The sequence below is a fragment of the Suillus plorans genome, assembly GCF_016647745.1.
Source record: "Suillus plorans strain S12 chromosome Unknown HD556scaffold_72, whole genome shotgun sequence".
Taxonomy (NCBI): Eukaryota; Fungi; Basidiomycota; class Agaricomycetes; order Boletales; family Suillaceae; genus Suillus; species Suillus plorans.
Genome location: NW_024537456.1, coordinates 159,668 through 173,013, shown reverse-complemented (window position 1 = coordinate 173,013; position 13,346 = coordinate 159,668). Strand labels below are relative to the sequence as shown.

Below are 13,346 nucleotides of genomic sequence, written 5' to 3'. Positions count from 1 at the left end.
GAGGATGATTATAGAATGATTATATGAGCATAATTTTAGCTCCGATGCATTGTGATTGGACAACGGACTGACCTCGTGTGATTTTGAACTTTAATTTCGGGTTGGCGGGCGCAAACTCGACAACTTGGGACACCCGCGACTGTCAAAAAGGCCGAGGTAAGCCATGACATACATTTCATAAATTAAATTAAGATCATACTGATCCGGCAGGGGCAGATGCCGCCTGCAGAATGGACAACACCAGAACAGAAAGCTTTCCTTGAGTCGAAGTACAACGATTTTTTGAAGGCACAAGTCGGGGCGTCTGTCACGCAATTCTGGGGCCCTGTGTTCTCAGAGTGGTTCAGAAGGTTTCCGGAGGAACTTGCGATTTTTGGCGAAGCGCCGGGAGTCTTGTCAGAAGAGCAAAAGGAGGCGAAAGGTACAGCTGTTGATCTCAGGCAAAAGGTGAGTTTATCATTTCATGAGAACCAATTAGACCCGCTTACCATTTCATAAGAAAATCAAGAATTGGTTTAATTACCGTTCTCAGAAAAGCGGCCGCACTGCTGTAAACGCAATGGGTAAAACAATCCGACAGATACTTACCAGCAAAGCCAAGGGCACCCGCGTCCACACCGAGGCTGAAGTTTTCTCGAAAATGAGGTATGCAGATGATATTCAGCAGCAAGTGAAGGAGAGCATCGCTTCAAACGGCCTTACCAAGAGGGAAAAGTTGGGAGCTGTGAAATTGATGACACGCACAGCTTATGAGGACGCGAGTGAGGATGTGAAGGCCTTGTGTAGGGCAAAGGTTCAGGCGGAACGGGATGCCAAGGCATCGGAAGTCCTCAAGAAGCCAGATGGGGCCCCTACCAATGCTCAATATGCTATGTATGAACCATTCTACAACACTCACGCTTTAAGTTGCTCAATGGGTGATTTTACAGGGCACTTACTGAGTGTATGGGTCCGATTTCACAATTCATGCAAGTCATCAAAGACATGACGGGTTGGGAATGGAGTCTGATCGGCGCTGGACCAGACCCGCGTTTGGACGGCAATATTAATGCTATGAGGTAGATAAGATGTTGTTGTTGATTTATGAGCGCGGGAATCTCACAGGCACTGCAGTTACCATTCAGGTGTGAATGCAACTGGTCTCAATTGGAAACAAGCGACACCGCAATTCAACGAGACACACTTGAAGGCGTATGTCGACTTCATTGGCACAATTTTTCGTAAGTGCTTCCCATACTACTAGCAAAGACTCAATGTTCAATGTTTGCAACTTCAAATATAGCACCGCACATCAGGAAGACACGTGCAATCAACTATGATGCTTCAGCATCTAGTAGTACGCCATCCACGCCATCCGCTTCCCAGCCACTTGATTCTGGCTGCTCTCAGCCAGATGCACTTACCATAACACCTCCGGCTACAACATCTGTTCAATCACCGCCTCTGGTTTTATCTGCACCCCCTGCTTCCACTGAGCTCTACAACCTCCAACATGACCCATCCGTCTCCTTCCCCAATGTCGGTCTGCAGTCATCCAACGGATACGGCCTCCAAGACGTCTCATTCACAAAAGATCCCACAGAATCATTTGACGCGCCGAATTGGGAAAATCCGCCGCCTCTTCTCCGCCCCTTACTTGACGGATCTCCAAGCATGCCCAATGGATCTACAAGCACTTCCACCTGGGGGACGCCACCTGCACTGCGATCATTCCTGTCTTCAACAAACTCTTTCCCCCCTGCGCTACAGTTGTCCCCAATCACACCACGTTCGTTTACACAATCGGCAGCATCGCACTCGCTACCTTCTTTGCCACCTATAGCAACCCCACAATTCACGTTCCCGTCACTCCCTTCGCACTCGCTACCTTCCTTGCCACCTATAGCAATCCCACAATTCATGTTCCCGTCACTCCCTTCCCACTCCCTTCCACGTCACTCCCCAGTTCTCCCTTCACAGGTTCTCCCTTCACCGGTTGTCGCTGCCCCGGCTGTCGCTGCCCCAGTTCTCGCTTCTTCGGTTCTCCCTGCCCCGTCACTCCCTTCTTTGGTTCTCCCTGCCCCGTCACTCCCTTCTTTGGTTCTCCCTGCCCCGTCACTCCCTGCCCCGGTTCTCCATTCCCCGTCACTCCCTGCCCCAGTTCTCCCTTCCATACCTCCTGCGTCTCCTGCGGCGGAGACTCCACAAAACGGAGAAGTGCTACATAGCGCACCAGAGAAAACACTCAAGGTAAAACGAAAGCGTGCGTCAAAGGCTGTCGACACAGGCATGCAGGTTATCGAGTCTGCTGATCCGAATACACTGCGAAAGACTGGTCGTATTCGGCAGGAGTCCACCCGTATGGCGCAGGCGAACCAAATTGGCCAAATCAACAAGCGAGCGAGAACTCGGAGATAGGACTTTTAAAGTGAGTCCACGCTTGCTCAATGCATTGAATCGTTTACTGACATATCTCTCGCACCATTTTCAGTACCTTCTGTTTGATATCATAATGATATCATAATTGTGACTTATTGTGTTCTGGTCCCTCGTTTTTCGTATACATGTCGTCGTATAATAGTGGTAGTACATATGTTAAATTTTTCTTGCCCTTGATCATTAATGACATACGAAATTCAACGCCGTACTCGAAAATTCCAAACTGACCTAGGAGATATCTTTTTGAGGTTGAACATTGAGCATTGATCCAGACTTCAATGAATTATGCAAGTGTACATTCCCTCTCGCTACTACACAAATCAAAGGAGACGCAGGCTATACTGTTAATATTAAGCATAATACTATCTAGTGAGAATGGCCGACTCGCAAATGACTTAGTGAAATTTCGACCGCAAGATCCTGACCCGATTTTAGGAACCACCAGAACCACGATCTGAATGCATAGATCTGCTGGCTACAGGAACAAATCAAAGGAACCCCAGGAATTGGTATTTCGTCCTAGATTGGTCAAAAATCGCCAGAACGAGTGTCTGGAGCGTTAAGCATCGTGTGAATGCATTAAGCATCACCATTGGCACTGAAGCCCTAAGAGACAAACTTACAAAACCATACTGTTTCTAACTAGATAGTATTATGCTTAATATTAACAGTATAGCCTGGATCTGTGTGACTGGACGCTGTGGCTGACTGAGATCGTTCCGACAACCAATCAAAGTAAGAACTACGTAGGAATACGGCTTCCTGCCGTTGAAGCCATAAGGCCATTTGCTCCTCGTAGTCGCGTTTGTTGCTGGCACGATAGGCGTATTTTGCGAAATCAATGTGTAGTCGTTCTGGAAGCTCAGTGTTGAAACCGTCGGTGGAACCAAATAGAGTGATGGACTCAACAAAGTGTGAGATTTGATGTAATTTAGGAATGTTGAAGTGTTCGCGAACTTCAAGCTCTTGCAGGATGTCTTTGTTGGCGTGAAACACCGCAAGCGCACTCTCCAGACCATCGAGGGATTCAGCAGTGTGCATTCGAAGCTGTGCGTAATATGAAAAGTCTAGAATGGCTCGTGCAACCACTAAGACTCGACTAGCATTAATTGTGTCAGTACAGCCTTTGTTGAGCACGGCTTACTAATGCTTACCTTGGGACAGCACCAGCGAGCAGACCAACAAAGACACGCTGCATTTCTTTATGCTCTGTACCCGTCCACTGTCTCACAGTCGAGATACCCTTCTTGAAGTGCTGAAGTCCAGGGTAATCTGGCATTGCTTTGAAGCGTGAGTCCATTTCATCTTCACTGACAATCTCAAGACACCATTTAACTAGGTGGTCTTTGAAGACACCTTTATGGACCTGGTGGAGGAGGTCAGGCGTGAAGGCAAGAAAGATGTCGGCGTGAGGGAGATTTGCCCAGAATGGGTTGAGGATGGCGCGTAACCCGTTGTAGGAACAACAATACCGATTGGAGCTATATGAAGATGGCTCCAAACTGATATATTTGTGTTGTGGTCTTTGCACTGCCTAGTCTGCTATACTTGCCTGACAAGTGCGTTCGACCCAGGGGTCTGCGGTCTGGGAATAGTCTTGGGGGTAAGTGAGTGATGTGGGGTCAATAGTCCGAGCACGGGAAACAATATCCAAAGGTATAATTACGATGTCCGATGCAAAAGCGTCGGGTCCGATGTTTTCGGGGTTTCGGGTTATCGGGTTCGGGTTCGGGGTGTCGGAAACTAATAGTAACGCTATAGTGAGCGTCGGAAGAGCGAGCGGTGTGCGCAATAATAACAATGACTGATACGGGCGGTGAAGGAACGATGATATTCGCAATGTCAACTAAGAACTACGAAATATCGGGTTTGACCACTAAGCGTCGGGGAACTGCTCCCCTCTACTTGGATAATGGTAATGCTATGGGGAGTCCAATATTTATGTAGATACATAGAAATGCGGAACCCATAGGCGAAGGTAGTGGCCAATGATTTCGGATCCGAAGTACATGTAAATAAACATGAGGCGCTGCGGACTATGGGAAAACATGTGATAGTGCTTGCTACGACGTGAGTAATGTGTGAAATAATGAACTACACACCTAGTGGGGCTAGCAAGACAGGACGGGACACGGATAGGACAAGTGCGCGGGAAAACATCGGGTTGGCGGGTTAGCGTCGGATAACATCGGGAAGTGATTTAGCATGTGATGGGTATTTGACGTATACTGTAAAATAGCTCGATACAAGCCCAGCACCAGCTCGTGTCCTACACCATTGTCGTCGAATTGAATTGGATGCTGACCATTCTTCCGCTTCTCTAATATATCTTTTGTCACCTCAGGGTCCCGCATCTGCGAAGTCAACGGATCCCCTCGTTCATCGGCGGCGACCAAACACTTCGGACACCGATTTTCTTTACAGCATGCAACAAGACATTGTTCTGGGAAATCGGCCACATAAGCAGCAAGGATGGGGAAGACTCGACGGATTAACGAGTCCACACAGACCATCTCAACACCATTTCGACCGGCAGCAACGAGGGGTTCGAGGAGCAAGGACATGCAGTGGTGGAAAAGCCTGTAACCAGCAAGGGAGCGCGCATCAGAAGTAAAGCAATCAAGTTTTCCAGCAGGTAAGTATCCTATAAGGACCGTTGCTCGCACTGATGTTTGCTGCCTCTTCTCTTTCGCAATGTTTCCAATGGTTAGGTACACGGGCCACGCCGATTTATCGCCTCGAAATTGCGACAGACAAGTTTTGTCGGAAGCAAGAATTATGGGTGCGATTGTTGCACCTTTCGGCAACAGTTTCTAGATGCCATAGGTAAGTACTTATCATTTTCACTTTTCTGGGTGTACTTACTTGCTTGTCGCACCACCAGTCAGCCGTCCACATGTCGTCAATTACTCGGTGAAGTCCTGCTGGGTCTCTGTATGCTCGTGCAGGTGCGTACACCACGTGATCGCGGAACAATGGATTTCCAATGAGGTCTTTGACGCACTCGACAGGATCTCGCATCCAGACTTCGACTTCTTCATGCAGCGTCTGGCCCTTCTCATCTGTTTTATTTCCCTGGACCTTAACCTTTTTGCAACTCCAGGCTGTCGCGTGTGGAAGCTCGTCGACTTTCTGGAGGAAAGATCTGTTATTGTGAAAAGAAGGTTTCGTTCGGTTTTGTGTCTATCGCCATGGTGAGTACGAATCCTTCAAAATTCAACACTAAACTTGAACTTACTATCGGTAATTTCAGAAACTCGTCTGTTCGAGTCTGGCCGAGGTTTTTAACAAGCCATTCGGCGAGTCCCCATTCCTCCCTTGCGACCTGAAGTTAATTGCCTTGCAGATGTGACAGGCAATGATTGGTACGTACCCATCATCGAAGGGAGCCCATTTGTCTTCGCCCATACACTCCTTATACTCCTGAAACCTCTCAAAGCCGGTTTTTCCTTCACGCAGTGTTTGGCCGGCACCAACACATTGTTCAAAATATCGCGCATGGTCCTCGTCTTCAACCTCCTCAATGGTCACCCTCCGATGTTTTGGCACTGCTGGGTTGTCTGGATGATCGGGATTGGAAGACTCAGAGCGTGAGCGGCGATGGGGGGAATACGAGGAATACAAGTCAAAATGAGCCTGAGGTGTGCCGATGTCTTTTTGAGTTTCAACCAGCAGCTCCCACTGCCTTCTACAGTCAGGTTGATTATTGATATGTCTCCTGACACCTCCCTTTGAGCCCATCTCCTTGGCACAGAAATCGCAGTGAGGCATGGTGAGTGGGTTGCTTGCTAACTTTAAAACATTTTTTGATGATTTTTTTTTAAAGGCAGGCCCTGCCAGCACACTACACTACCCTTGGAGACGACTTTCGTTTGCGCGCTTCAGGCCTGTCACGGTGGATCCAACGGATGACATCGAGGTCGGTGGATATCTGTGGATCCAACGGATGACATCGAGGTTGTACGACTCGAGAACAGCGAAGATTGCTCTATGGTGAGTGTTTCCGAGGTTGCTTTCTCTACTGATTACTAATAAGTGATTTTAAAATGCAGGCCCTGCCCTGGTTACTGCGCCACACTACACTAGTCTTGATATACCATGGGCGGCAAGCACTAACTCGAACAGTTGTGCCCGTTTGGCCTCCTCACAGCGCCTCACTTCTGCCTCCCAGTGCTCTACAATGAGTCTTCGCAAGTTTGCTTGCAGTAAGGTAAGAGCTGGACCCGGCACCATTTCCAAGAGCTGCAACTTTTTTGCATGCTCGCAATTCTTCAATTCCGCCTCCCAACGCTCCGTAATTAGTTTTTGCAAGTAGGACTGACTAACCATGACAGGGCTGGGTGTTTGGCGAAACAGCGGAGGAAGTGGATACATAGGCTCATCGAGCTTTGGCCTGCAAGCCGGTGAGCATTGGGGCTGTGATGAAGACATGCAACTAACCTTTTGACAATAATATTTCCATTTTTACTGGTAGCGGTTTTGTCGCCTATGGCTGGGGACACTGGACTATACAATTTGTCAGAGCACGCCGGTGAGTATTTGATGCAGACTACATACCGCTTGTAGACTGAGATAACCATGGTAGGGAAATGTTGCACTGCAGTAACGGTACGCTCGCTGCTTTTATCATTTTCCGTCTGTTGATCACAGCTTTAGCTCTGAACTTTACACGCCCTGAAATCAACAAAAAAATTCAAGGTTTAGATGTCTTTGTTTATGTCTTTCATAGCGCTATAAAATCAGCTTACCGTGAGCTAATGTTCCCTTGCAGACAACCATGGCTACCAGTCGCAAGGTCGCCTCGAAGCACGCAAAATCGAAGGACACGCAACCAGCGCAACGAGTACCACCACCTACATGCACCGCAAGTGGTCGACAGTGACGCCCGACTGAAAAAGAAAACTACCGTGGTAAGCCCTGACAATATTGAGCGAGAACGTCTCACTCACTAGCAACTCTACAGTCTCTGAGTCTCAGCACGTCACCTATCGCCAAGAAACCAAGGAAAAGAAGATAGAAAAACAGAAGAAAAAAGCACTGAGGGCTGCTTATGATGCTGATCCCGACGGCTTCGAGGAAGAGCCGTCTGAGCTGTGTAGTGACATTGATAGGGAAGAAGAAAATATGGTACGTTCACCCGTTTTCTTTGACGCAACTGAGAATAATCACTGATTAAATTTTTTATTTAGTTCTCAGATTGCGACATGGTGTCCAAGCTGTCCCGGTCCAAATCAAAGGTACTGACATTCAGTGCTGGTAAAATACCCCCAGTGTCGCGCAACACCAGTGCCATGCGCAAGGCTACTACTACAGGTATGTGTCTAGTCTTTTGATTGTATACTAAGACTAATCCGCCTCTGCTACTATTGAGCAGCTCCAACTTCGAGTCCATCCGATGACTCCGAGTCGGATGAGTCAACAGACCATGAGTCTCGCCGACCTGAAGACCGCATTGATGACGAGGACAACGACTACGTCGCCAAAGAACTGTTGCCGATAGCTCGAGGGTCCAAGCGTCCACTTGACGACTCGGAGACTTTGGACGATGGCATGGCACTGCCGAAGATCAAGAAAAATTCAGATGGTTCACGCCATCGCATGAAAGTCAGCGACTTCGATGATGTGTCCAAAGAGATTTTGGGGACAGCAGCCTCTATTTTCCGGTGTCTGATAGTCTCCCAGGCGCCATTTCCCGAGAACATTGCTGTCGAGACACAGTTGGCAAAAGCAGCCTGGCATGAGGCATGTCAAATCAAAGGCATCAATGTCAAATTGACGCCTTCAGGTGTCAAAATGGTGAGTCGTCTGATCTCCATGTGTTCTTCAACTGATTTACTATATCATACTTTGCGAAGCTATTGACCCGCACATCACAAGTTCGCGGGGAACTCAAAACGAAAATGCATTCACTGACAGCATCTTTTTTCGGTTTCCAGTCGAGAAATTCCAACGATGTGATACGACAGAATAGGGATCTAGCAGAGTCTTTGAAAGACAGTTCTGTATTTGCTTTCAAGGTACATATTTTGATGATCTACATGGTATTTCAAGTACTAACTCTTTGGACTAATAGGATTGGGAGTCGAAGAAGGGAATCTACAAGACGGAGTTACTGCAACTGGGCATCAACATCATGTGGTTCACGAATCGACACGACGAAGGCGTCATCCACCATAAATATTTTAATCCTATGCCCGTCGAAGTTATCGCTCTTGTGCTTACAACTGTGAGTCTCTTATTCTATATTCAATTTGATGGCGCTGATGAATCACTGGTAGATCGAATGTTGTATCGACGAATGGTTACAAGGTCTGAAGGAAGATATCAAATTCATGTCGGCTACTTATGGAACTGTCTACCATGGACATTTCTGCTTGTTGCAGCGCTTCGACGAGCGGACGGCGCCTTACAAACTCCTCGACAAAATTCGTGTCAATCTGCATGACGTGGCGTGGTGCGTTGAACAGTGTTCTTTTTCAAAATGATATTCTTACTTTCGTGCTTTGAAGTTTCCATGCAGGTGTTGACACCCTCACTATCTCGTCGTCTGTATCCCGGATCAGTGACGCGGCATTCGAAGATGCCATCCGAGAGTACTGACTTGAGGAGGAGGATGATGCGGAGGCTAGCGAGTCGTAAAATAGGTTGACTGGTTCATTATTAGGCATTCAAATTCAATTGTTTTCGCGATTCCGCGTGCTACTACTACTACTAATATGTGATATGTGTGACTATATAGCTGCTTGAAGCCGGCAGTAGTAGCGCTACATGAACTATGTAGTGCTATGTAGCTGCCTGTAGTAGAACTTAAGGGAACTATGGTAGTACATAGTAGCGCTACCTGGTTCTACATAGCACTATATAGTACTACGTAGTACTACATAGTTGCCTCACATGCTATATAGAGGGGGGATAGCTATTTGGCTATACGGTCTACCCTGGCTATATAGTACTATATAGTCACCTTGTTTTTTCCTGATGCGAGCATGCTTTCAAATGTCTCGTTTGCTTTCTTGTGTAATTGTTGTGCACCACGAAGTGCTGCATGCCGCAGTTCGGACCCGTGACGAGAAGAAGGACTGAGTTTGATGACCTGCGTTGGAGTAATCAGTACAATCAACAGAAAACATGATAGATGTAGTCTGCACTGTGTCGGCGTCAGCAAGGGCCTGCACATAATGTTTTTGTGCCAAATAGGCCGTACTGCGGCGTTCAAAAAAGGAGTCGTGTGAGGGATCCAGCCTGATCACAGCCGAATAAAGTTCAACAGCCATCTCATAGTCGCTCGCGGCAATGGCCTCATCTGCCTTTGCGACACATCGTGCGACACAGTCTTGCTTGAAGGCTTATCAATATTAAAATGAATCCCGATGTTCAGGTTGTCTGATACAATAACACACTTACTGGAAGACCATTCGAGGCAGCCGCTCTTCGTATCGTCATCAATCATGCTCATCATATATTGAAAAGATTTGACTGCTTCGGTCACTCGATCAGCACGGAGGAGTGCGTCGCATCGTCGTTGATTGATAGTTCGCCATAAAGAATCAAAGTCCCAGCCAAAGAGCTGTTCGACGCATATCGTCCATGAGTAAAGCTGTCCTCGATGGCTAAGTTGTAAGGACATACCAGTGTGAATATTTTCCATCTAGGTTCCAAAAGTGTGGTGGGTGGGAACAAACCTGTTATAGTGGAAATACTGGCTGTGAGTTTATCAGCGGCTTTGCTGTACTGCCCATTCTGGAAAGTAATCATTGCAAGCTGTACATGTAGATATGCCTGAGGAGCGTATTTCAGAATAAGAAAATTCATCCGGTCTGACATAAAACCCACATCTACCATGCTGCACCGAAGTGCATCCGAGTGTTGGTCAGTGATAGCAAGACGTTGAACTCGCCGTATTGCTTCATTGTGGTGACCGGCATTGAAAATTACAACAGCCTAGACGAAGTCTTAGTACGACAGACAGACTATGAACACAACAATGAGCGTACCTTAATCAACAGTAAAAGATCAATAGCAACTGGATCACGATCACGATCAGAAAATGTGATAGCGAGGTCGAAAGCTTCCATCGCATCCCATAGCTGTCCATTGCCGCAGAGGGCAATGCTCTTGGAAATATATCCCCATAACGAGGGCTGGGTGGCAATTGACTGTAGCATATCCGTTATGAACAGACTACTAATGGTATGCAGAGAGTTTGACCTTGACTGCATCTTGAAGCGCATTATCCCATTCAGAACTCCATGCTCTGACCACTGAATGAATGGCATAAGAATCATATTTGTTGCCATCTTTGTCGATCTCTTGGGTTAGCAGCTTTTCAGCAGTATGCAGGTCACCAGCAACAGATGCATTCCAGACAGTCGGCAAGACTTTGATCTGTATCAAGGGAGTTCACGTTGCATGATAGGGAGACACGTTAAGGGCCTGAAAAGCTCACCTTAATATCATCGTATAATGGGTGTCCATTGATTTCATTGGCTTTGGCGCGGGTCTTGAGTTTTGTCCCATGTTCGGAGTCGGGTGGTGGGTGGTTCAGTGGTTGGGGCCCGGGATGGGGATCATGGTTGTTACCGATTTTCTTGGGGAGTGGAGGTTTTGGCAGTTTGCATGGACGAGAATCATTATTGTTGCCATCTTTCTTGGGTGGCGGGCGGTTTGATAGTTGACATTTGGGAGAAGGATCATTGGGTCCTGGGTGGTTTGGTGGTTGACATCTAGGAGAAGGATCGCTGGGTCCTGGGTGGTTTGGTGGTTGATGTCTGGGATGGTCATCGTGTCCTAGGCGATTTGGTGGTTGACGTCCGGAAAAGTCGCTGTGTCCTGGGCGATCTGGTAGTTGAGGAAGATCCTTGCGTCCTGGGTGGTTTGGTGATTGATGTCTGGGATGGTCATCGTGTCCTAGGCGATTTGGTAGTTGATGTCCGGATAAGTCGCCGTGTCCTGGGCGATCTGGTAGTTGAAGAAGATCCTTGCGTCCTGGGCGGTTTGGTGGTTGACGTCTGGAAAAGTCGTTGTGTCCTGGGCGATCTGGTAGTTGAGGAAGATCCTTGCATCCTGGGTGGTTTGGTGGTTGATGTCTGTGAGGATTGCTGGGTCCTGGGCAGTTTGGTGGTTGGCGCCTTGGATGGGGATCGTTTTTCTTGCCATCTTTCTTGTGTGCTGGGAGGTTTGGTGGTTGATGCACTGGATGGGGATCATCATTCCTGCCATCTTTCTTGTGCAATAGGCGGTTTAGTGCACGTATGGGGTGCCAGTGGGGGTGGTCATTGCCGACATCTTTGTTAGTATGCTGTGGGTGGGTTGGTGCTTGGTGTCTGGGGTAGGAGCTGTTGTCGTTGACATCTTCATTGTGCTGTGGGTGATTTGGTGGTTGGCGTCTGGGGTGGGGGTTGTAGTCACTGTTGACATCTTTGTTACTAGGTTGTGGATGGTTTGGTGCTTGCCACTGGTGGCGTCTAGAATATGGGTCATCATTGTTGCCATCTTCGCTATCATTTTCTTGTGTTGGCAGCAACTCAGTAGTATGCGCATTTGAGATGGTCGTAAATATCTGTATGAAATACTTAGCTCAAGTTGCAATGAGTACACACATTGACAGCAAAAGCTTACATTGTGTGATGGTTGTCTATTAGACCTGGAGCCAAAGTTAGAGCCACCGTCAGAGCCCTCATCACTTCTAGAGCGTTCGTCACTCCCTGAGTCTTCGTCACTTCCAGAGCCTTCATCAACAACCTTGTCTCCGCGGACTTCTTCATCAGCATCTTCATAACGGTCTTGATCAGCGACTTGGTGAGCATATTTGCCATTATAATAATCTTCTCCTCCAGTAGGGTCTTCACTCTCAGAGTCAGGGTGTTCACCCCATTGAGGGTCATCATCCTTGTCGAGGTCTTCACCCTCCGAGTCATCAAGGTCTTCACTCTCATCTGGGTGTTCACCCAATTGAGGGCCATCATCCCTGTCAAGGTCTTCACCCTCCGAGTCATCAGGGCCTTCACTCTTAGAGTCAGTGCGTTCACCCCATTGAGGGTCGTCATCCCTGTCGAGGTCTTCACCCTCCGAGCCATCAAGGTCTTCACTCTCACCAGGGTGTTCACCCCATTGAGAGTCGTCATCCCTGTTGAGGTCTTCGCCCTCTGAGTCATCAGAGTCTTCACCCTCATCAGGGCATCCATCCCATTGAGGGTCATCATCCCTGTTGAGATCTTCGCCCTCATCAGGGCGTTCACCCCATTGAGGGTCATCACCCCTGTCGAGGTCTTCACCCTCCGAGTCATCAAAGTCTTCACCCCCGTCAGGGTCTTCATTGTAAAGGTATTCGTCGTCGGAATATTGTTGCATTGTGGATCTTGTGTGTAGTGGGTAGCGCAGATTTTCTCCTTATAACCCTACTCAGGCGCTTATCCGTGATTTCTTCTTTAGCTCTGTAAAACTTGAATCCCACAATATTAATAACATTGCTTTTTCATCATCTCTACCCCCTTAACTTGACGTTTTTCTTACCTCAGTATTACCACGCTGCCACAGCTTCTATCAATGCCCTCTCCCCTTGTGAACACCTATTTGTTGGCTGGACGACAGCCCGCTCCTTGCTCGTATGGCTGTATGACGCATAACATCAGTCCGCTTCTTCACGTCGTCTCACCTCAGCGTTGTCCTAACATCATGCTGAGACTCACTCCATTCTAGCTTCGTACACTATTAACCCCTTCATTTGGTGCACCACCGCAGCCAACCTGCTCAGAAGAAGTAAGAACACATGTTTGGTACAATCACGCACTGCGGTCAATTCTGTGACCATATACTATTTCTTCTGCTCGGCGTATCTTTCATCTTGCTTTGCCATGGTGACTGGGGCCACCCAATGACCCAAAATAATTGTTAGGCATTATAGACGACGGGACGTCACATGGAAAGGT

The 13,346-nt window shown here is 47.8% G+C and overlaps 6 protein-coding genes across 6 annotated transcripts; 2 read left to right on the top strand and 4 right to left on the bottom strand.

Annotated features, from left to right (window-relative positions):
* Positions 1-216: 216 nt before the first annotated feature.
* On the top strand, positions 217-2,397 carry HD556DRAFT_1448204 (uncharacterized protein; the record flags this gene model as incomplete). Its single annotated transcript, XM_041307392.1, has 5 exons — positions 217-447; positions 500-873; positions 930-1,058; positions 1,114-1,220; positions 1,283-2,397. The coding sequence occupies 5 exons, from the start codon at positions 217-219 to the stop codon at positions 2,395-2,397; spliced, it is 1,956 nt and encodes a 651-aa protein (XP_041155323.1).
* A 663-nt stretch (positions 2,398-3,060) lies between these two features.
* Positions 3,061-3,874, bottom strand: HD556DRAFT_1245806 (uncharacterized protein; the record flags this gene model as incomplete). The annotated part of the gene is made up of 2 exons (XM_041298563.1): positions 3,061-3,517; positions 3,573-3,874. Coding segments are annotated over 2 exons (759 nt in total), but the record flags the coding sequence as incomplete, so codon positions are not given.
* A 655-nt stretch (positions 3,875-4,529) lies between these two features.
* On the bottom strand, positions 4,530-5,316 carry HD556DRAFT_1245857 (uncharacterized protein; the record flags this gene model as incomplete). The annotated part of the gene is made up of 2 exons (XM_041298567.1): positions 4,530-5,231; positions 5,284-5,316. The coding sequence occupies 2 exons, from the start codon at positions 5,314-5,316 to the stop codon at positions 4,530-4,532; spliced, it is 735 nt and encodes a 244-aa protein (XP_041155321.1).
* A 951-nt stretch (positions 5,317-6,267) lies between these two features.
* On the bottom strand, positions 6,268-6,998 carry HD556DRAFT_1448202 (uncharacterized protein; the record flags this gene model as incomplete). The annotated part of the gene is made up of 4 exons (XM_041307391.1): positions 6,268-6,446; positions 6,516-6,811; positions 6,859-6,924; positions 6,976-6,998. 4 exons carry the CDS (start codon positions 6,996-6,998, stop codon positions 6,268-6,270), a joined length of 564 nt encoding a protein of 187 aa, XP_041155320.1.
* Positions 6,999-7,195: 197 nt separating this feature from the next.
* HD556DRAFT_1312314 (uncharacterized protein) lies at positions 7,196-9,018 on the top strand (the record flags this gene model as incomplete). The annotated part of the gene is made up of 8 exons (XM_041300640.1): positions 7,196-7,286; positions 7,382-7,545; positions 7,608-7,731; positions 7,793-8,214; positions 8,274-8,435; positions 8,492-8,644; positions 8,697-8,872; positions 8,928-9,018. 8 exons carry the CDS (start codon positions 7,196-7,198, stop codon positions 9,016-9,018), a joined length of 1,383 nt encoding a protein of 460 aa, XP_041155319.1.
* Positions 9,019-9,370: 352 nt separating this feature from the next.
* HD556DRAFT_1448200 (uncharacterized protein) lies at positions 9,371-12,768 on the bottom strand (the record flags this gene model as incomplete). The annotated part of the gene is made up of 9 exons (XM_041307390.1): positions 9,371-9,511; positions 9,567-9,763; positions 9,823-9,985; positions 10,048-10,197; positions 10,252-10,359; positions 10,413-10,574; positions 10,627-10,803; positions 10,865-11,977; positions 12,037-12,768. The coding sequence occupies 9 exons, from the start codon at positions 12,766-12,768 to the stop codon at positions 9,371-9,373; spliced, it is 2,943 nt and encodes a 980-aa protein (XP_041155318.1).
* Positions 12,769-13,346: the final 578 nt, after the last annotated feature.